The 21,836-nt window shown below is 42.9% G+C and overlaps 1 protein-coding gene across 1 annotated transcript in view; it reads left to right on the forward strand.

Annotated features, from left to right (window-relative positions):
* The first annotated feature begins 2,329 nt into the window (after positions 1-2,329).
* LOC146783140 (CD5 antigen-like) overlaps positions 2,330-21,836 on the forward strand; it is a 512,763-nt gene continuing 493,256 nt past the window's right edge. Inside the window, exons 1-2 of the mRNA XM_085633903.1 lie at positions 2,330-2,387; positions 9,806-9,878. Coding sequence (XP_085490029.1) covers positions 9,815-9,878 — 64 coding nt within the window. The 5' untranslated portion in view covers positions 2,330-2,387; positions 9,806-9,814. The remainder of the gene's footprint in view (positions 2,388-9,805; positions 9,879-21,836) is intronic.

Raw genomic sequence — 21,836 nt, forward strand, 5'->3', positions numbered from 1 at the left:
ACGCATCTCCATAGATGCGTCAGGATGTAAATAGGGCGCAACGTGGCGCAGGGTTTACGCCACCGCTGCGTCACAAAAGTGACGCAACGGCGGCGTAAAAGTGGCGCAAGTCTAACATAAATCTGCCCCAATGTCTCTACCCACTGATTTCTAGTGTGCCTGAAGTAACATCCCTGTATAATTGCACATAAATGGACTCAAGCATGATATGTACACATGTGTGCCAAATGTGTACAAAACTATTACTATATTAATTTTAATTGGCATTCTTCTGCTAATAAACTTAAAGGACATAAGCCAGTATTTACCTGTTGTATTCTATGGTTGTCCTCAATAATTGCTGTTTTAGGTATATTTGCTCTCATTCTGGGACACCCCTGGGCAGAGGCTATCAGATTAAATCCTACCTCTCTTAGGGGCATATGTATCAAGTTCCGTTTTTACAATTCTCAAATAGCGATATTTAAGGAATCGCTATTTGAGAATTTCAAAACGGTATGTAATAAAAAATTTGCAAATGTTTTTCGTTTCCTTGGCATTCCTTTATTGCGATTAGCAAATTGCTAATCGCAATTAAGGAAAACCTTCCCATTTATTCCTATGGGCTAGGAGGCCCATAGGAATGAATGGGAAGACATTCTCATTTTGCGATTCGCAATTTGAGAATCACAAAATGAGAATGGAATTTTCAAGGGTGCTAGGGTGTCAAAAGGACACCCTGTTGCACCCCTGAAATATGTATGTATGCACATGTGGCGCACATACATGCCCTAAGGGCATGTCTGTGCATCACATGGCACTTTGATAAATGCCAGAAAGTGCATTTTTCAATGAAATCGCAAATTAACACCAACTTGAAGTTGGTGGTAATTTGCGATTTCTTACGGCCAAATTGCAATTTTTCTAGGCTTCATACATTGCATTTAAGGAATCTCAATTTGTGATTCCTTAAATGCAATCGCAAAATAGAGAATCGCAAATTTTGCGATTCTTTAATTTGCGATGCCCTTTTGGGATGATACATCCCAAAAGGCCTTTTCCCGTTCGCAAACGGGCCAATTCTGAGAATCGGCCCGTTTGCGAACGGGAAAAGGGTTTGATACATATGCCGCTTATTTTCTAATGTTATGTTGTAATTTTATTAAGCGCTCAATTACCCGTAGGGTGTCTTGGCGCTGATTACACTCATTTGGAAAATTGAGGGATTTTCGGAATTGCCGGAGCCCGGGGAACGCTGATGGGAGGTGTCACAGAGCCAGCGGTGATGGATTTACTACAATGTGTTTGTTTTTAGCAGAAGCATACACTCAGAGTTTGTGAATAAGTCAAAAGTGGAACTCACAGAGCAAACTGCTCAAAGTGTAAATTACCATTGTGAAACAGGCCCTCTGAGTGTATGTTTCAACAGTAACATAGGGAAATGCACAGCTGCGGTGGGGATCTAGGCATTGTAAAGTATTGTGGAAAATAAGAACACTTATTCTTATTAAAATGAAATATTCAAAATATGTCTTCACAACATGATAATGTCAATTATTAGATGCATTTACTTTGAATACAGAAAACTTCTACAGTTCTATCGAATGTATTTTGAATTAAAAATGTAATGCATGGAAATATTTCTAAGTTGAATTAATATGACTTTCTGAATCTGAGAGCGCTAAACCTGCAGTAGAAACACAAACAGGCCTGCATTTGTGTGCAGTTGTCACAAGGACATGGTGTCTGATGGCCAATAGACACCAGCTCAAGAACTCGCTCAAACTCCCCCACACACCCGATTGAAGCAGAAGAACTTCGAGTTTTGTGGGAGGAGGGGAGCTCCCCCAAAGTCTAAATTACCCTCTTTGTCTCCATGTGTGTTTGTGTTTATATGGCCCATAAGAAGTGTGCCATTAATTATATATATTTTAGTTTGTACCTCTGTATGCATATGCATTTGTTTGTGTCTGAGGTGCTGTGGGAATTAGTGTGTATGCACATGTATGTTTGTTTGCTCTTGTGTTCCAGTGAATGTACCTGTGTTCCTTATGTTTGTGTGTATCTGTTCTCATGAGCACACGTGTGTGAGTGTATGTGAGTGTATGTGTCTATGCTGTTCTGTGTGTGTCTTCGTGGGCGCATGAAAAGGCGTTTTTCCAGGTAGGTAACGCGTGGAAGAGATCCACATGTTCAAACAGATGTAGGTGGGTGGAGTTGATGTCAGTGATGAAGCTGCAAAGGATTGAAACAATTAAGGGATACAATTGGACGCTGGAGGAGTGGCAGGTCCCTCCCACGTGCAGGGTCAGGTATATAAGGGCAGTCTGCCTCAAAATAAGGTATAGAACACTCCCGCCATCACTGCACATCTGTGGGTACCGGACAGACCTGTAGATCTCCGGAGAGTGAGTATTATGTGTTTCAATTTTATAGGATGAGGTGGAACTGGGAGAGATTAGAGAGACAATTCCAGACTGGGAGAGAGACTGGGAGAGATTAGAAAGACAATTCCACACAGGGAGAAATTAGAAAGACTATTCCAGACAGGGAGAGATTAGAAAGACAATTCCAGACAGGGGATGGGTTTCACCCCGAGGAAGAGATCTGGATGTTCAGAATGTGCCACATTTCCCAGTATGAGCAAGAGTTGAACTTGTCAGATATGACTGGAGATTCTCAACAGTGCATATGGAGTATTAACTCGATAAGAAGGAGGTGGCACCTTTGGAGGTAAGGCAGGGGATTACAGACAGTGTGTATGGGAAAGGAGATTAGTGACGGTGAGTATGAGGTACAAGAGATTAAAGCAGTGAACATGGGGTGCGCTATGTTTAATTTAAGCCGGTGGTTTCCGGTGCTTGGCACCGGCAGTTATGGCAGCTGTCACAGGAGTATTTTATTAGTCAAACAGACATTAAAACTACTAATACCGACCTCTCAAGCCATTCTCACAGCTTTGGGGAGCCTCGAACAATCTGTATTGTAACCGTGGTAGTTGTGTATGTACTGTCATTTGCAGCTCTGGCAGTGGTAATGGGTGGTGCCAGATGGGGTGGCCTCCTGACCAGGGCCCTGGCACTTATATTTTGCAAATTAATCTCTGGGTACAGCTGATTAGAGACCGTAAGTATGGGGTATTTAACTCAATAGGAGAGAGGTGATAGCATTGAAGGTAGTGCAGGAGACTACAAACAGTGAGTATGGGATACAAGAGATTAGAGACACTGAGCACGGGGTAGAGGAGGTTAAAGACAGAGGGGCATATGTACAAGGACATATTGCCGCCGTAGCGTCAGTTTGTTGATGTTACGGCGGGTTTTTTTTTCATCGCCTCATTTACAAGTTGTCGCTAACTGAAGATAGCAGCACTTTTCCGATGAAAACATCAAATTTAAAGATCGCCACTTTTGTTAGTGAGAGTTAGCGAAAATGAGATGCAAGGTGGGCGTTCGTGTGAAAAAAATGCCACTAACCCCACTTTGCGCTATTTACAAGGAATTCCTTGTATGGTGCAAAACCCAAAAAACTGCCTCTTAGTTCAGTTAGAGGCAGTTGTTTAAGACCAGAAAATAGCTGCTCTTACAATTGGTGCAACCACTTGGGGCCTCATTTTAGAGGTTTTGGTGCTGGACAGCGCAGCAAAGACTATTGCTGCGCTGCCCTGCGCCAAAACATAAGCTCAGCAATGCGCCCCTCAATAAGATAGGGCACAGTCCTCGGCCTCATACATGAAAAGTGTTGCATCACTGCGACAAAACAGTAATGCAACACTTTTCAATTTTCCCCCTTCAGACAACCATGGATGCGCCGTATTTTCTGTACGGCGCTCCAGTTCATAAGGATTTACAGATATGTCAGAATTCCTGATGTATTTGTCAGCACCAAAGTCACGCATTGCTGCAATTTTATCACAAGCATGACGCAACTTCAGCAATGCATGGGGCAGGCCTATCCCTATGGAACTGGTCACCCTTATTCCCTCCATGAGGCAGACGTAAGGTTTTCACGCAGTGGCATCCTAGAATTGCGCTAATCCTATGAGGCCTTGTTACATGGGAACGCCCACCCTGCATACATCCTACCTGACGCAGGTATAATGTGGCATAGGTGTTCACAAGGTCACGCATATGCCTAGATGTATCCCTTTGTACAGAGTCTAGTTCGGTGTCCAAGGTGTCTGCTGTCACCTTACCCGGCGGCCAGTGACCCCCAGATGCTCGGTCCACTGACACAGAGGAGCTGCCAGGGTGTCGGTGCAGTTGGAGCTCCATCGGTGGAGTTTGCGTGCTGCGGTGTTGGCATCTGTAAGTGTTGGCGTAGTGGTGGTGCTGAGGGAGTTGCGGAAGATTTCTTTGATGGCCTTGATACATCTGCGGCTGGGGGGGCGATGATGGCAGTCGTGTAAGGTGGGTGTGATGAAGGCGTGATGTTTACAATGATGGTCGGTCCAGGAGAGTTCTGGGTGTTTCTCTAGTTGGATTTCTGGCTGGCGAGAAGACGGGGTCGAGCGTGTGTCCGGCTATGTCGGTTGGTGCTGTGACTAGCTGCTTGAATCCGATGTTGGTGAGGTTTGCAAGGAGGGTGATGGTGTTCTGGTCAGTGGGGTTGTCCAGTAGGAAGTTGAGGTGTCCGTGTAGGATGTAGTCAGTGGATGGGAGAGCCTGGGGTGCGATGAGGTCTACAATGGCATTGGTGAATTGGGGTTTCTGGGTTGGGGGGCCTGTAGACGAGGATGCTTCGGAGGGTGGGGTTGGATTGGTCAGGATCTGGAAGTGGAGGTGTTCCATGGTAGCTGTCGGGTCATTAGAGTGCTTGGTCTGTCGGAGTGTGCTTTTTTAGACAATGGCAATCCCTCCTCCTGGGTGCTCAGGGTGGTCCGTGCAGGTGACTTGTATCTCTTCATGGATGGTGATGGCGATGTTTGGTCTAGAGCAGAGGTTGGTCCGGGTTTCCATGAACAAGGCGATTTCTGAAGAGGTGGCATAGAGGACCACATTTCTGTTGCATGTTTTGTGGAGGGACTGCACGTTGAGGAGTATGCAGTAGAGCCGGTCTGCTGTGCTGTTGGTCGGCTGGGCAGCAGGAGAACGTCACACAAAGGAAACATAGCATGAGACTATCAGGAAGTTATCATCATGTTATGTTTCCCCTTCCTGCATGGCTTGAAAGCAGTGGGGCGATGCTTTTCTGCCATAGCGGAGGAGCCGCCACTGGGGGTGCATCACCCACAGCCGCTAGGCCTGGGCCCGACTTGACCACTGGGGCCTCCTCTGCTATGTATCCACCCTTCTCCTCACCTAGACATTGACAACATGGCGCAATCCACTGCACTCTCTCCAAATCTGTGACTCAGCCAGCTGGAGCCTCAGCCAGGCGGGATTTCACAAGCCTAAATACGGCAGTCACCACCAAGTCTGCTGGGGAACCTCCCAATGCAGGTGATGCAACAGGGCCCCCTTATGCATGAAGATGCAGCACTCCTGCCACACGAGTTCTGTGCAGCTCAGGGGCCTCACCCTCCACAGCGTCCAGCCAGCTCAACATCTTCCGGCCTGTGATTCAGAGAGTCGCTGCCCCCCATTGGTAAATCTCCTCCATGCACCCCGGTGTAGTGGTGGCACGTGGTATGCAATGCTGACCTCCCTATGTTGGTGCGCAGGAGCGCCTCCACCATTCACAGCTCCAGGGGCACCAGGCGGACTTATCACACAGGTCAGCAACATGTCTCCATGTGACCTAGCAGACTTCACCACCATGTTAGGGCGATTGCCGACACCTCAATGTCTACCACTACGGCCAAGGAACTCACAGCCCCTTCGCATCCCACTCTGAGTCCTAGACGCAGGCACAGAGAGGCCTGCGGGCCCCAGGGACTGTCCGCGCTTTCAAGGTTTTGGCTTCCATGATGTTGGGAGGAGGTCACTATGAAATCTGATGCATCACAGGTTTTCCCCAGCGATGCACCTCTTTTCATATATATAGCCCGGAATCTGTATTTCCTCTTCCCCTGGGACTCTGTCTGGTTATCCTGGCTGTAGTGGGGTTTGGGAATGTTGTTGATCTGTGCTGCACTTGTCACTGCCTGCTCCATTCTGCATTCCATTGTTTTTCTTGTATGATTTTCATTGGAGGTGGACTTATTGGCTAAAAGGTGAAGTTCTGCTGACTAACATGAGTTTTCAGCCCGCAAATCAACCTTTCGTCAGTTTTCGCCAGCTGACGTCAGACTTTGTATCACTTTCACACTAATGTTAGCGGCAGTTTGCACCGTGGCTACCTGAAATTATTGCCATGTAGCCATGCATTGTAAATACATTGCTAACAGGGTGATAGGTTTTGGTGCTAGGCAGCGTTAAGAAAAATGCAGCTAACTAATTCTAATGCTAGTTAGCGGCAGTTCTTGTACACATACCCCAGTGAGTATGGGGAATACAGGGGATTATAGACAGGGAGTATGGAGTATTTAAGTCAATAAGGAAGGGATGATAAGACTAGAGGTAGTGAAGGAGATAAGAGACAGTGAGTATCGGGTAGAAGAGATTAGAGACAGTGAGTATGGGGAAGAAAAGATTAGAGACAGTGAATATTGCATATCGGAGATTGGAACTAGTGAGTACAGTAGTTTACAGTCAAAGGGTATGAGGTATAACAGATTAGGACAAGTGATCATGAGATTCAACAGATGAGAAACATAGAGTAAGGGGTACAAGAGGTAAGAGATGGTGCATTAAGGGTACAGGCAATTAGAGACAGTGACTTGATAAGAAAGAGATTGCAGCACAAGATTAGTGACAGTGAGTAGGGGATACAGGAAATAAGAATCATTTAATGTGGGGGACAGGAGATTACAGATATTGTGTATGTGGTACATGAGATTAGAGACAGTGAGTATGGAGTACAGCATACCAGAGAGAGTGAGTATGAGATACAGGATATTAGATACAGTGAGTATGGGGTACAGAGCAGAGACAGTAAGTATGGGACATTTAACTCAATAAGAAAGAGATGATAGCATTGAAGGTAGTGCAGGAGACGGTGAGTATGAGGTACATGAGATTAAAGACAGTGAGTATCAGGTACAGGAGATTGCAGATAATGACTATGGGGTACATGAGGCTAGGAAAAGTGAGTGTGGTGTACAGGAGATTAGATACAGTAAGTATGGGCTACAGGAGAATAGAGACAGTGAGTATGGGGTATTTAACTCAACAATGAGGATATGGCAGCATTGGGGGCAGTGCAGGAGATTAGACAATGAATATGGGGTACAAGAGGACAGAGACAGTAGTATTAAATATTTAAAGTGGTAATGAAGATATGGTAGCATTGTAGTCAGTGCAGGAGATTAGAGACAATGAGTATGAGGTATAAGAGATTAGAGACAGTGAGTATGGGGTATTTAATCTGATAAAGAATAAATGGTAGAATTGCAGTTGTGGGGTACAAGAGATCAGACAGTGTACATGGGGTATTTAATTCGATAAGAAAGAGATGGAAGAGTTGGAGGTAGTACAGGATATGAGAGAGTGCATTTGTGGTATTTAACTCTCTCAGAAAAAGATGTCAACATTAGATACAGGACAGGACACAGCACACATTTAGCATCATCGAGTACAAGAACTTGCACCACAGTTTTCTTTTCTTAATGTTCCTGAGACAATGGATAAACAAGTGATATGCATGATTGTGGATTTAAGACATCAAGAAGGGGGAACTTAACTCTCTCCAAAGAAATGGAAGTGCCTGAGATATTGCCCATTCCCACAAAGTGAGTAGGAGGTATGTACCTCTCTGCAGGAGCAACAGCAGAGTGAGTGGGAGGTATTTATCTTACTGAGGGGGTAACAGCAGAGTGAGTGGGAGGTATTTAATCTTCCTGAGGGGGTAACAGCAGAGTGAGTGGGAGGTATTTATCTTCCTGAGGGGGTAACAGCAGAGTGAGTGGGAGGTATCTATCTTCCTGAGGGGGTAACATCAGAGTGAGTAGGAGGTATTTATCTTCCTGAGGGGGTAACAGCAGAGTGAGTTGGAGGTATTTATCTTTCTGAGGGGGTAACAGCAGAGTGCGTAGGAGGTACATACCTCTCTGCAGGAGCAACAGCAGAGTGAGTGGGAGGTATTTATCTTCCTGAGGGGGTAACAGCAGAGTGAGTGGGAGGTATTTATCTTCCTGAGGGGGTAACAGCAGAGTGAGTGGGAGGTATCTATCTTCCTGAGGGGGTAACAGCAGAGTGAGTGGGAGGTATTTATCTTCCTAAGGGGGTAACAGCAGAGTGAGTGGGAGGTATCTATCTTCCTGAGGGGGTAACAGCAGAGTGAGTGGGAGGTATTTATCTTCCTAAGGGGGTAACAGCAGAGTGAGTGGGAGGTATCTATCTTCCTGAGGGGGTAACAGCAGAGTGAGTGGAAGGTATCTATCTTCCTGAGGGGGTAACAGCAGAGTGAGTGGGAGGTATTTATCTTCCTAAGGGGTAACAGCAGAGTGGGTGGGAGGTATCTATCTTCCTGAGGGGATAACAGCAGAGTGAGTAAGTTAGTAAGATATAAATGCTCCTCTTCGCTTAAGCGGCAGCAGTGTTCTGGACAGCGCAGGAGATTTCCCCAAAGTGAGTATGTGGGGTTCACCTCTCGGAGGAGTGACAGCAGGAACGGCAGCGCAATGGAGAGAGCAGGTGAATAGGTCAATGACATTTAAATCTCTGAGAATGATATGCTGGCAGTAGGACTCAAGACTGCAGCAAAGAGTCATATCTCAACATATGGTGAACAGATGTGTAAATTAGTTATAATTCTCAAAGATTTCTGAGCTCAGTCTAGTCATGCAAGAGTGAGTTAGATGTATGCAAAATATTATATGACTGCCTATTTAATTAACACAATCTACGCAGTATTTATGTACAGTATATGAGCCTATATTAATATAATGCAAGACTGAAGCAGCTTTACATTCCGATTTAAATGCTCAACACATGGACACACCTAAGACAGGGTCAGAGAGGTGGTCATTTAAAGACCACACAATGCAACTTTGGCATTTTCTCACAAAACAAATATAGAGCGTGCATACCTTTTAGGGGTGTAATGTAGGAATATGTATATTGATCTCCCATAATATGATTAATGAGCTTACAATGAATTTACAGATGATTTTATTGCAAGTATTTACAACTACTTTTACAATGGTAGTAGCAGGTACAACGCACATCTAAATAGAGTGACATAGGTAATAAATAGATTTGAGGAGGGGGCTAACAAATAATAACCTCACTTCCATAAGGGTCAGTGCACAACCATCACACATTTCTAATAATTTACCCCTACTGACAGCTACGTACACAAAGCTAATGCCTACCTCAAACTCTCTCAACTTACACCTCACAAACACCCATCTGCTTACCCTTGCACCTACACATGTCAAAGTTACCAAGTAGCCCTAGATATGTGTAGTGTACATTGGCATCTCTGCTTCATGCCTGACACATCTGCAGTATAAGAAATGAAGTCACGCTGGACCCATGTAACCCTTGGCTCCATCTGTGTCGCTCACTGTCCATGGGGAGACATGGGCAGTCATCCACCAAAGACTAGAAGTGGTGAGGCTCATCTCACGCAGAGCATGTCCCACAGCACTGGACACTCACCATCACCTGATGTGTCCAGGTCACTAGGATTGTACAAAGGCAGGAGAGGAGAGGTGTGCATATTTACATCAATGATAACCAAAATCATTCAATCTACAACATCACCAATCGAGAGTGGCTAAGGAACAGGAGCAAACGATGACATTCGCACTAACATTGACAAAGTGTGCCCTTTCTTTCAGATCTTCAAAATGTGGGGGCACATTGTGTTCCTGCTTCTTGCCCTGAGGGCGTCTGCATTCTGTCCTGATTGTGGTAAGTGCTGTTTGTCTGACAGCTTAATGACACTGTCTGATGATTTGTACATGTACAGCTTTTAGTGTAAGAGAACTCCCCAATTAAAGTGATGATCTAATGTTTGTAAGTATGTATTGTGAGCTTTGTGCAGCAAAAGCATTTGTTGCCTCACATCCTCTCCAGGGCACTAGGAAGAGTGTTCAATGACTCTAGGATGGAATAGTACTAATGCTGATGTGAAATAATAGTGTATAACAGCATTGTTGGACTTGGCCCTTTTTGGCAAGTTCACCCCTAAACTTTTTGCCTTTTCTGTGACATGGTATTGGTGGTTTTAGGTCTCTGGGCACTTTAGCACTGTGGTCCAGTGTAAAGTGCGTGCACTCTCTGTGTACGTGTGGTGAGATTGGCCTGCCCTCCCATAGGAATGCATGTGGGATATGTGTGTCCATGGTAATTCCTGGTGAGAGGAGTGCAGGGTCGAGTTGAGTATGTATGAACTCGTGAGGATAAATGCTGCGCAATGGTGTGTGCAGATTTATGGTGACTGGAGGAGAAATGCCCCTTTTCGAAGTTGGCATTTCTGTGTGCTATGTGTCTGCCTGCCTGATGTGAATTGCATGTCTGGCTTGTGACTGACAGGAGCTGGAGGTGTGGGTGGCTCCAAGAGGTGCAGAGTGAGTCAGCACTGAGCTGAATGGGACACCTGGATGAAGAGTGGTGGGAGGGGTAATGCCCAGACTCTGAATAGGATGGTGCTTCCCTGGTGAATGCTGGCTCCGCCCCCCTGTGGTGTGTCTGATGGCGAGCCCCCACCTGACAAAGGGGAAGAGGAGCTTGGCAAGCAAAGTGCTCCAAATCCCCCCTAAACCAATTCTGACTGGTATTCCCAAGCCCTGTGCTGTGAAACAAAGGAGAAAGGGTGTATAAAAGTAGGGGCTGTGGCCCCTTAATGTGGTTCTGTATTTGTTCCCAAACCTGTGGGGCCTGCTGCTGCTGGGGCCCAGAGGGAGCTGCCAGGAGGGCCTGCCTCCCTGGGCCCTGCATTGCCCCTTCATCTAAGGACTGATTTTTTTGCTGCAGGACCTTTGCCTGCTTCTAGCGCCTTGTGAGCGCTTGATTTTGAATGAAGAAGAGAGCGCGGGCTGTTGCACCACAGCACTGCACGTGGAGATCGAGGGAATCCCGACGTGAGGGAATCCCTCGTGATGCGGCTGAGGCGGGAGCCCACCCCGCATTCTTTGTGTATCGTGCGGGAGCCCACTCCGCTTATAGATTATTTTGAAACGTGGGAGCCCACCCCGCTTATGGATTTAGAAATGCGGGTGCCCACCCCGCTTTTGCATATTTACTTAGCGGGAGCCCACCCCGCATTGCCCAAGACAAAATCACCACCATGCCCCGAGCCGCTAAAGGAATATCTTCCAGGCCGCTGCCCAGCATGACCCGGAAGGCAGGCAAGGCTGTGTTTCAGTGGGCATGGCTTCCGAGATGGAAAGGAAGCCGTGCGAGTAAGGAGTCTGGCGCAGGTGGTGACACGGGGCTCCCATAAGAGAGGGAGAGCCCCGCGGTGGCGGCCGCCAGAAAAGAGAAGTCTCGGGTCCCAGGAGGAGACCCGGGTGAAGAGCAGCAAGGCAGACCCAGCGCAAGGGAGCCGGAGAGCGGGTAAGTTACCGCTCTTTGTGCTGAGGCCTGAGTGTTGAGAGTCTGAGTGGCCCCGTCTGGCAGCGGGCCGCTCCAACATTTGGGAGGCAGTTTCTTTGGGAATTGAGGGCCCCGAGACCGAGGCAAATTGTCGGTGCCTGAGCGGTTCCACCATTGCGGGCCGCTCCTACGAGGGGGCATGTTTTGTTTTAAGAGCCAGGGCGCTCCAACGATGGCCTATTTGTTTTTAAGGGCCCCAGTGGGGGTCCTGAGGGCCAGTGGTGCCCATACTTTCCTACCAGTTTGGCCATTTCCTAATCGGAGTTACTCCAGTTGCCGGGCATTGTGGTTCGCCAGATGCCACATGCCAGACGTTGTGCGAGCGATCGAGTGAGAGCAAGGCGCTAGGAGGCTGCCGCCCCACGCCGCTCCGCTCCTGCAGCTCCCTTTTACTTATGGCGCTCAGCCGCTGCCGTTGCCATCAGGGATACATTGAGCGCAGCTCGAGCTTGAGCTGGGGCTCTGCTGGGGCTTCACGCGCAGGTGGTGTCCGCGGTTTGCCGCTTGCCGCTTAAGGGCTGCCGGGTTGGATTTGGACCTTGCTAACAGGCGGGGGAGCCTGGCGGCAGCGGCGATGGCGGTGGGCAGTGGGAGCAGGAGCCCTAAAAGCCCTCAAGCATTCCCCGCAGTGGCAGGAGAGTGTCCTCACAGAGGAGGCAGGCAGCGGTGTGACCTGAACCAGCTGGAGCAGCTAGGGTGGGAGCCGCGATTCCCCCGCAGCGAGAGGAAGCGAGGGGAAGCCACGAGAGCCACCTAGGAGAGTGTGCGTGAGCCAAAGGCCAAAGGTTCCAGCGTGGTGTGCACTGAGGAGGGCAGGGGAAAGCAGAGGTGAGCAGAGAGAGCTGGGGTCCACTCTGAAAACAAGTAGAATACCTTGCCTTGCCTTTTCACCACCCAGTACCCAGTACCCAGCATCTAGCACCCAGCATACAGCAAACATACAGCAAACGGCAGACGCTGCAGAAGCTGAGGAAGCAGGATAGTGCAGAATAATGCATAGTGCATAGTGCACAGTGCATATTGCAGAATCTGTAGCCAAGCACTAAAAAAGTATGATAGGGTCTAAGGGAAAGTTTAATGACCTGCCTCAGTTCTAATCCCCTAATCCTATAATTGAAAAACAAATCAAGGAACTGGGGGTCTCGTAAAATCCTGCAAATTGAGCGGAAATATGAAATAGAGGGCTGATTAGTCCCACATAGCAGAGGAGGGAGTAAAAAAAAAAGAAAGAGAAAGAGACAACCAAATGCAATCTAAGAGGACCTTAGAGCGGAAATTTGGATACCCATCAATTGTCTGTGTGATCAATCTTATCATCTGGTCATCCAATCCAAAATAAGATGCTTCTCTTGATCATAGAGAGCATCTAAATGGAAGTGATTTCCCTCAAGGATGGTCCAAGGTTGTCAGCGGATTGGAGTAAGAAGACCAACCATAGTAGGATGATAGAACAATCGAAAGGAGTGCAGTGCTAACAAAAGAAAATAGAGTGGTGGGTTAAAATAGAATTGTGAGAAAACACTACTAATTTAATATGTGTCTCGCATTCTAAGTAAAACAACAGTGCAAAAAGCAGTGTTAAACAAATAACTGCTGTATAGAGAGGTCGACATGTTTCAGCCTAATGAGATACATTTACCCCTGCGGCTTTCTTCAGGACCCTTGTTGTTAGATTTTCGCTACTGCAAACAAGTGAAAATGTATAGTGAAGAAAAGGAAAGATAAAAATGTGAATTTATCTCACTATCATATAAAAGTGGCACAATGTACCACCTTAGGTAGATCCTCTGCCTCAAAAGGATGCAGCGTGCATCTGTCAAGAGAACAAATGGAAAGTGTCTCAGTCTTTAAAAATAAGAGTACTCCCAATATAGTATTCGTACCCAGCCTTGTGTTAGGGGGCTTACCCGTAATGATCGAGGAACGGACCTCACCTCGCCTGGATCCTGGCTCAGGACTAGGAGGCCCCGCTCTGTGTGGAAGAAAAATTAAACTCCCAACATCTGTAGCCAATCAATTGTTAGGAAACAACTGCCACAAGTTAAGTTAAGCTACAGTCATAGACCCGTTCTTGGCACCACAGTAAACTATTGTGTGCGGTGAACAGAAATCGCGAGTGGCAGAATCGGCAGAAGCAGTAGCAGCATCACGCTACATAAGAGACAACCAACTGTAGCTGTGTCTACAACAAGGGACCGGTGAGGCTGTCAAGCCTGTCAACTCTGTCAAGTCTGACGTGGCCGTTCTCCAAATCCAACCCAAATTTAGTAACAGATACCAACTGTCAGGGAACAATATAGTTGGATATCGTTGGACCAAAGAGTAACATGAGGTCAGGTCTGGTCCGAAGAGGCACAATGGATAAAGGAGGTACAAAGAAGTGAAAGCGAACCTCTAAGATGCTTGAGGGCTGAAGGCATGAACCACCACCCACAACCAGGCCTGCAACACAGAAGGACTGCTCCCTAATTGAAATAACTACAGATGTAAATATTTCAGGGATACAAAAGAGTGGGCAGCCTTCAAATTCGGAAACAATCAATAAACCAAAAAACTGCCAAACTTCATTCCAACCAAAAATCTACACGAAATTTTGCTTTTTCAAGAATGCAGGGGACACTCTTTTTTCAAACGTGAGAGAAGTACCGGGCCTTCAATCACCACTTCAGCCAGTACAGCCAATACAACCGTTACAATGTACTGTCGCGCAGAGATTTACTCACAAAAAGAGAAGTCCTAGCACGATTATTACGACAGCCATCAGCTGATTACAAGTAACCTCAACTCCACACTGTAACAAAACTCGGACGACATATGATACTATTACCACCGGCAAGGAACTGACAATTGACACTGATTTGATCCAAGTACACAGATCAATGGAAGCACAAGGAATGTCTGGAGAGGATCTAGAAGACAAGCCAACAAACGTCGATGATACAGTTGGTGCCAGTGGACCAACCCAAAACAAAAATATTATTGGTAACTGTGGCACAATTGATGTACCAACGATCTGCAAAGGCCAGAGGCAAAATTGCACTCCACGAATAATAAAATTAACCAAACAAGGGCAAGGGAGGAACGGAGAGGAATAGAAATTTCTCTGGCAGCCCCATCTCCATTTCTTCATCAGAACGAACAAGCAACAGTTTATAATAGAACACTAAAGGCAGGGGGGGGAGAGAAAAAGAGGATATGCCAGCCATTGATTCAGTAGAAATGACAGAAGTCTCTTCATACCTGGGAAAGGAAGAGTGGGAAGATCTCATGGCCGCCTATTCCCAGGATAAGTGCAGGAGTGGGCCTACTGTGAATACCTCGAGAATGACAACTGAATGTAAACAACATATGGGGGGGGAATGCAAAGAAGACCAAAATGTGACAATAAATCAAGTAAGCCAGGAGGGATCACTAATGAATAAAAATTTGGAAAGTGCTTGGCCTAGTTTGCTAAAAACAATGCAACTCTTGGTAGAGGCCCTCCATTACCAATCTGACAAAATGGACAGCCAACTGACGCTATTAGACACCTTGGCTGTCTTTGTGGTTGCCATCAATGGGAAGTTGGGTACATTAAACACACTTCTACAAAATAAGTACGACCATTCACAAGGTGTAAATATAAGTTGTGGATGTGGTCCAATTATTGATAAATTGACCTCACTCCCAGCAATGCTGAATGACTTGTGCACTCAAATTCAAAAGTCCACGCAGGGCCCAGATAAACAATCTCTTGAGGGACCCACGGAATATGAAACATGTGATCCGACAAACATAGTACCAATTAAAGCTAACAAAAAGGGATGCCTCGGGACAAAGGAAGCTCAGGCTCATATGATTAAAGAACCAGAGGCCAGAGAAATCAAAACATCACTCACTAACACACCCATACACACACTCACCCACCCATACAGTTCATCACAGATGCACTCTTGAAACCATGCACCCAAAGAATCACCAACTCACACATCTATGCACAGAGTCACACACACCTCACCCACACAAACACTCAGGCACCCATACAGATACGCAGACAACCAGGCAGTATATATGTGTGTTAGAGTATATAAATGGCTATAAGTGACAGTGTGTGATTGTGAGAGTGGCTGTATAGATGAGTGTGTGCTTGTATCAGTGATTGTATAAGAGTGTAAGAATGTGGTAGTATTTTTATGAGTAAGTGAGCTGGTGTGTGTATAACTATATAGGTGAATATTCTGCTGGAGATTACGGGCCTGCATAGATTGCACACATTTGACTGTAGCACTGCTTGTCTTAATACTTGAGTCGTTGTACAAGTGCATGGATAGTGACTGGATACTTACACTGCTGGTAGTTGACTGCAGGAAGAGTTTATAACTGCATGTGTGTTGGCACAGAGATTCAATAAGGACATACTTCTGCCAGGATGATTGCAGTAGTGTACAGAGAGTGACAGTCTGACTGGGGCACCAAATGAATACTACCTAGCTTATAGCAAATGTGAATCAGTACTGTGCTGGGGGTTAGGGGTCTGCATACATTGCGCACATTTGACTGGAGCACTTCGTATCTTAATTACTGAGTCATTGTGCAAATTTAGAATTAGGATCTGTAAAAGAGAAGAAAAAATACAGTTATGAAATATAATCTTATAATTTTTGCAACACAACATAATTTTACCATTATATAAATGATTTAGTTTGCCTTTTTTGCTGTTCTCAGAATATATTGAATTTCACTATTAATAGTGATTTCAATGTTACTCATCACATAACAGCGGGCAAAACAATCAGTAAGATTGTTTAAAAAAAAACAAATCTGTGTCAAAAATATTTTAAACATAGTCAACTATCTCTGCACATTGCATATAAATAATATCCTCAATAACATAGTATATAATGCAACTCTTGTATATATAAAATGCTTCTTTCTATGATAATTTTGTCAATATAATATCAAAGAAGATAAACAATAATTCAATCAACAATTCTTTATAATTTCCATATACTCTAAATGATGTCATTTAAAATATTTGCTGACAGAATATCTCTGAAAAACCGCTTAATTTATATTAATATCTTTCCTGTAGGCCAAATGATATTCCTGAAATCCTTCATACTGAAATTGTCCAAAGTATTGGTATTAATACATATTAACATATTCCCAATAGGCCGAATTAAGTTCTTAGAACTCTGGCTTTAAAAATATTAGGTATGAATCTGGTAATTCCTTAGGCAAACAATATTTAAAAACCAAATGAGCATCATTACAATATGTCCATCCTTTATTGCATTTTAAATAGACTGTGCAATGTCCAGATGTTGTAGAAGGTCCATCGTGGAAAATAATTGCTACTGCTACAAAAGTTTTTCCTGATATTGATAGTTGACTTGCTACAATTTTTTTAATTAAAGTTTCCAATTTTCTTCCATCAGCTGTACAACGTTGTATAATTAAAATTATATATTCTCCAAACCTTTCTATAAATAATGTTGATAACATTTCTGATTTGCATTGGCTACACTCCATGTTTTGATTTGCTGCTTTAGCTAATTTGTTGAAAGACACTGTTTTACAGTCTGGTATTGTCAAATATATGAATCTTTCAGTGTGTGTGTTAGTTGTAGAAGTAAATATGCAATTTTCACATTCATGTTGCCATTTATAACGAAGTCCAAATAGATTTTCAATTTGTATTCCTTCATCTTCCAATACTGCAAGCATATACATTAGAAATTACTGAGCATCTTGTTGCACATTCAGTGTAAATTGTGTAGAATCACTACATATATCCAGAAGATTCTGAATATCAGAAACACTTTGGATTTTACTTTTATCAGTTTTCAATTTTTCAAAAATAGAATTGCAACAAAGAACGAAACTGTTTTTCTCGATGCTCCATCATTTGCTGTTGCAGATATTCTAAAGAAAATACAACATTAACCACTACATTTGAATAGCAGTTGATACCTGCACTATTTTCTAATTAATATCCAACAGTCTCTTCAATAGTCTCCTTGTGCTTTTTGCTTGGAATTTCAACATTATCTTGATTATTTTTCTTCTCATTAACTTCACTACAGATATTCTCAAATCTCCGGTTTCGACCAACTACATGCTTTTCATATTCAGGATATTCACCTAAATTGGGAGCATATAATCTTCTTAACCGATTATACTCTCTTACCCAATTTGAATCTGCACTAATCTTTCTCTAATCAAAATCAATCAATTACAGGCCAGATAAAGTTCTGACTCGGAACAAAGCAACATATGCCATACCCTCTTTAAATACGGTACTCCCAATGTTTACCAAAGCACTGTCTACACTTAAACCTTGAGATTTATGAATAGTCACCGCATATGCCAAAGAAAGAGGAAACTGTTTCCTACGAACATACAAATCTTTAACTAGCAAAAAACGAGCAGAACAACGACCAATTTGCTTTACTTCTTCAATCTGATCAAATTTGATTTTCAAAGATTCAATCCCATCTCTTTTTTGATAATTGACAAATTCAACCACTTTTCCCTTTGCTCCATTTACTAAACCTTTTTCTACATTCAAATTACGCCCTAAAATGACCCGACAGTTTGCACATACATATAATTTTTTTTCTAAACCAGCAGTTTTAGATATAGATTTTTACAAATTGTCCAATTTTGCTTGTAATTTTTCTGTTAAAATAATAGTAACTCCTTCATGCTCTATTTTATCAATCGCTTCCATTTTTATTATTTGTTCATTTTCAAGCCTTAAAAGTTCTTCATTGAATGTAGAACACTCTCGCAGTGTTGGCATTTGGCAGATTACAGATTTGTTATCTGAAATTTGCTTGTATATTTTTTCAGGAACTATATTTTCATTTGCAAACAAGGTAGTAAGTAGCCAACTTTCCAAAGCTTGTTTGCCATGTTCTGGCAATACTCCAATTCCTATATCTTGAATAATAGTTCCATAATCTATATCATTTGCCTGTCGCATATTTTTAATAAGGTCTTTGTATTCAAAATAAGACCAAATGTTAACGTTTCCAATGCTTCCCAAAGACTTTCTGGTGTCTTCATGCAGAAATGTTTTAAATACTGGTTGTCCTTTTACAGGAGTAAGTTGAAGTAGATCACCAAAAACTATGACATGTTTTCCTCCAAATAACTCACCGTATTCTGTTTTTAAAATTTGCTGCATTCTTAAATGCACAAAGGCAAGCCTTAAGTTTGAGACCATGCTCACCTCATCAATAATTAGAAGTTTCATTTTCTTTAGCACTCTTGAAACTTCATAACAAGCTTCTCCAGATAGCTTGTGATATTCCAATTTATTTTCATGCTCTACAGGTAGCATTAGTAAACAATGTAATTCCTTTAATGTTGTGTGCTGCCAACCCAGTTGGAGCAGTTACAACACAAGACAAATCAGAGTCCGTTGTTTTCTGTAGATAACCGGTCAAAACTTTAATTAAGAAACTTTTTCCTGTACCAGCTTGACCACTGACATACATTCGGATTTGTTGAAATGATGTACATGTGCATTCTTTCTTTTCATGAAGAAAACCATGGTCGATCTGTTGTTTCACTTGCTGGTATATTTCTTTCTGTTCAATATTTAGTTGTTCGGCCAAGATTCCCAAGTCCATCATATCTTCTTGAGCTTGATGCATTGCTCTTTCCACTTCACTCATGGAGATGGCTGCTTCATTTTCAAGAATTGGTTCTCCTAGAGGATCCAGACTCAGTGGAGCAGAACTTTGCCTCTCTTGAGAACTGTCTCTAGCAATCTCAGCTGCAATAGTAGCTTCTTGATTGATTTCTTCATTCAACATTTTAAGATAATTTGTAAAAACTGTGCATTCAATGCTATCTTTACATGCATTGAAAGAATCTTCATAGCACTCAAAATCTCCAAGTAATTCCAGTTCCGTACGCCAAGGTTTGAAGAGTTGTAAAAGTGCTAAATAGTGAAATTCTCTTTTATAAGGAGTAATACAGCTCAGTTTTCTATGATTAATGATATTTCCTTTAGTACGTTTCACCAAACATCCTTCTGAACCAATCACTGCATATTTCCTTCATTTATATTCTCTGTAGTATTTCTCTTAAAACTGTAATATTGCAGTACTTCATAGAGACATATGTTCTCAAGATGAGGACTTCTATTTGGAGAGTATGTATCCAACATGTTTGTTTTGACTATATCTGTGTTTTCCGGTTCATTTAATGCTAAAAATTCAATTTCCTGTGTAGATTTAAGTACTCGATTTTGCGTTGCAGCAAGACCTAGACTAACCCAAATAATTCCTCTTGACTTTGAATATAAACTTGCAGACGATAACCGATCCGAACATTCCTACGATCCAATTTCTCGATGTGACAGTATCTTCAAACTAAAGCTGTACAATTTCTTACTGAGACTCTTCTCGTGGGGAAATTCTTCCCACATTTCTTTCAACTCCGTCTTTTCTGATTTTGTTATGTATGATGTTACATACCGAGCCACAGCAATGGAATTATCCGCAACATACTGGATATCCATATTAGCATTCCACATTGACAGAATAACTGGATTATAATCATTTATATACTTTGATTCTTCACTTCTTCTCAAATTGTACTTATTTTTTGGAGATTTTCTAGTGATGGTATGTCTCACCGCTGACATGAAACTGTTAACTCTTCCTTTGGCTATTATTGGACGTGGAAATCCAAAACGACATTTGGTATAAAACTTTTCCTTCGACTTGTATTTCCGTCTCCAGTATTTCCCACATCGATGACTTTGTTATCGTAAAACTTGTTGCCTTAAGGTATTTTCTTCTGTTCTTTTAGGTATAGCACATATAAAACAATCTTCAATAAAAGATAAAACAGTGTCATCTGAATCAGTTCCAAATTGGGGTGCATCCTTGAGCCATATAAGCATATGTATATGAGGAGCACCTCTAGCTTGATACTCCTTTCTCCAAAAGAAATCAATAACTTCTCCAAGTGGAGGATTCTTTTTGTTGCAGATAAAAGACATCATAGCTTCCAACCTATGATTGAAATGTCTGCATACATTTACAGGATCCAAAGAACACAATTCTCCAGGAGTCTTTGAATTCAATGTTTTTAATGTTTGAATTTGCTTCTCGAAGAAATTGAAGTAAATCATCCCATGTGTATTCAGCACAGCTTAGTGTAACAAACCACGTTGGAGTTTCTAAATTCCTTAGCATGCATTTAAGTTCTCCATGATGATGATACCAATACTCATTAGTACCACGCTGACATGCCATCAAATTAATCAGTTGAGATTCCAAATGATCATCTCTCTGATGTACTTTTTCCATAAATTCCTTTGCAGAAACATTTTGAAGATGTACTCCTTTTTTAATATATGGTTGACTATCAAACAAAAAATGAAAAATATATGGGATACATTGTCAAAATCTAGGATCTTCTGCAGACAATCTTGTTATCCGATATTCTGATGCAGGAATCTGTATTGATCGTTCATCATATCGTCCACCTTTTCCAGTTGGAAACAGCTGGGGAAACCAACGAACTTCCAAACTCTTTTCCCAAACACTCAAGGGATTCTCCTTTGCTTTCTTCTTTTAGAATAATTCAATAGTATTCCCCAACACTTCTTTAGAATGTAAAGGATGTACACTATAATGTTCATACATTTCTTCACTTTGGATATGTCCACTTTCTCAATTTGACCACTTGACATTTCACTATCATCCCCTAAAAGTATTTCTTCTTCCACATACACATTTTTGTAGTATTCATTATTCTTTATACGATACAATGTTGCCTTATGCACTTTCCTGTCATCCACTAATTCCTGCTAGATTTTCTTACTCTTAGTAGGAACACCATTCACAAGAATAATTAAGGGGTCACTTTCTTCTTTATCTAGACCAATAGTTTCAATATTTTTCTTTAAATCTAGAGTTAAATATACAACTCTTCCTTTTAATCCTCTCTGTAAATCTGTGGGAGGCAATTTACCTGTTTTAGGCTCCATATGAACAATAGCCTGAAACGGGTGCACAGATTGAATTAGAAAACACTCATACGTGTTTAAATCCATCAGTTCTTGAGGAATAGGTACCAACTGCAGATCATTATGGACAGCTCTTCCTGGCATTTTATTATCCTCTCATTTGTTATAAAAATATTTACAAATACGTTGATTAGTACCCAAATCAAAGCAATCCTCTATCAACAAATAAGTTGCAAATTCCTTCCACTTATCATTATTTTCTTTTTCACTTTTTAAATACAGATCAACAGTCCTAGTCT

The sequence above is a fragment of the Triturus cristatus genome, chromosome 11 (genome assembly GCF_964204655.1).
Source record: "Triturus cristatus chromosome 11, aTriCri1.1, whole genome shotgun sequence".
NCBI classification, from domain to species: Eukaryota; Metazoa; Chordata; class Amphibia; order Caudata; family Salamandridae; genus Triturus; species Triturus cristatus.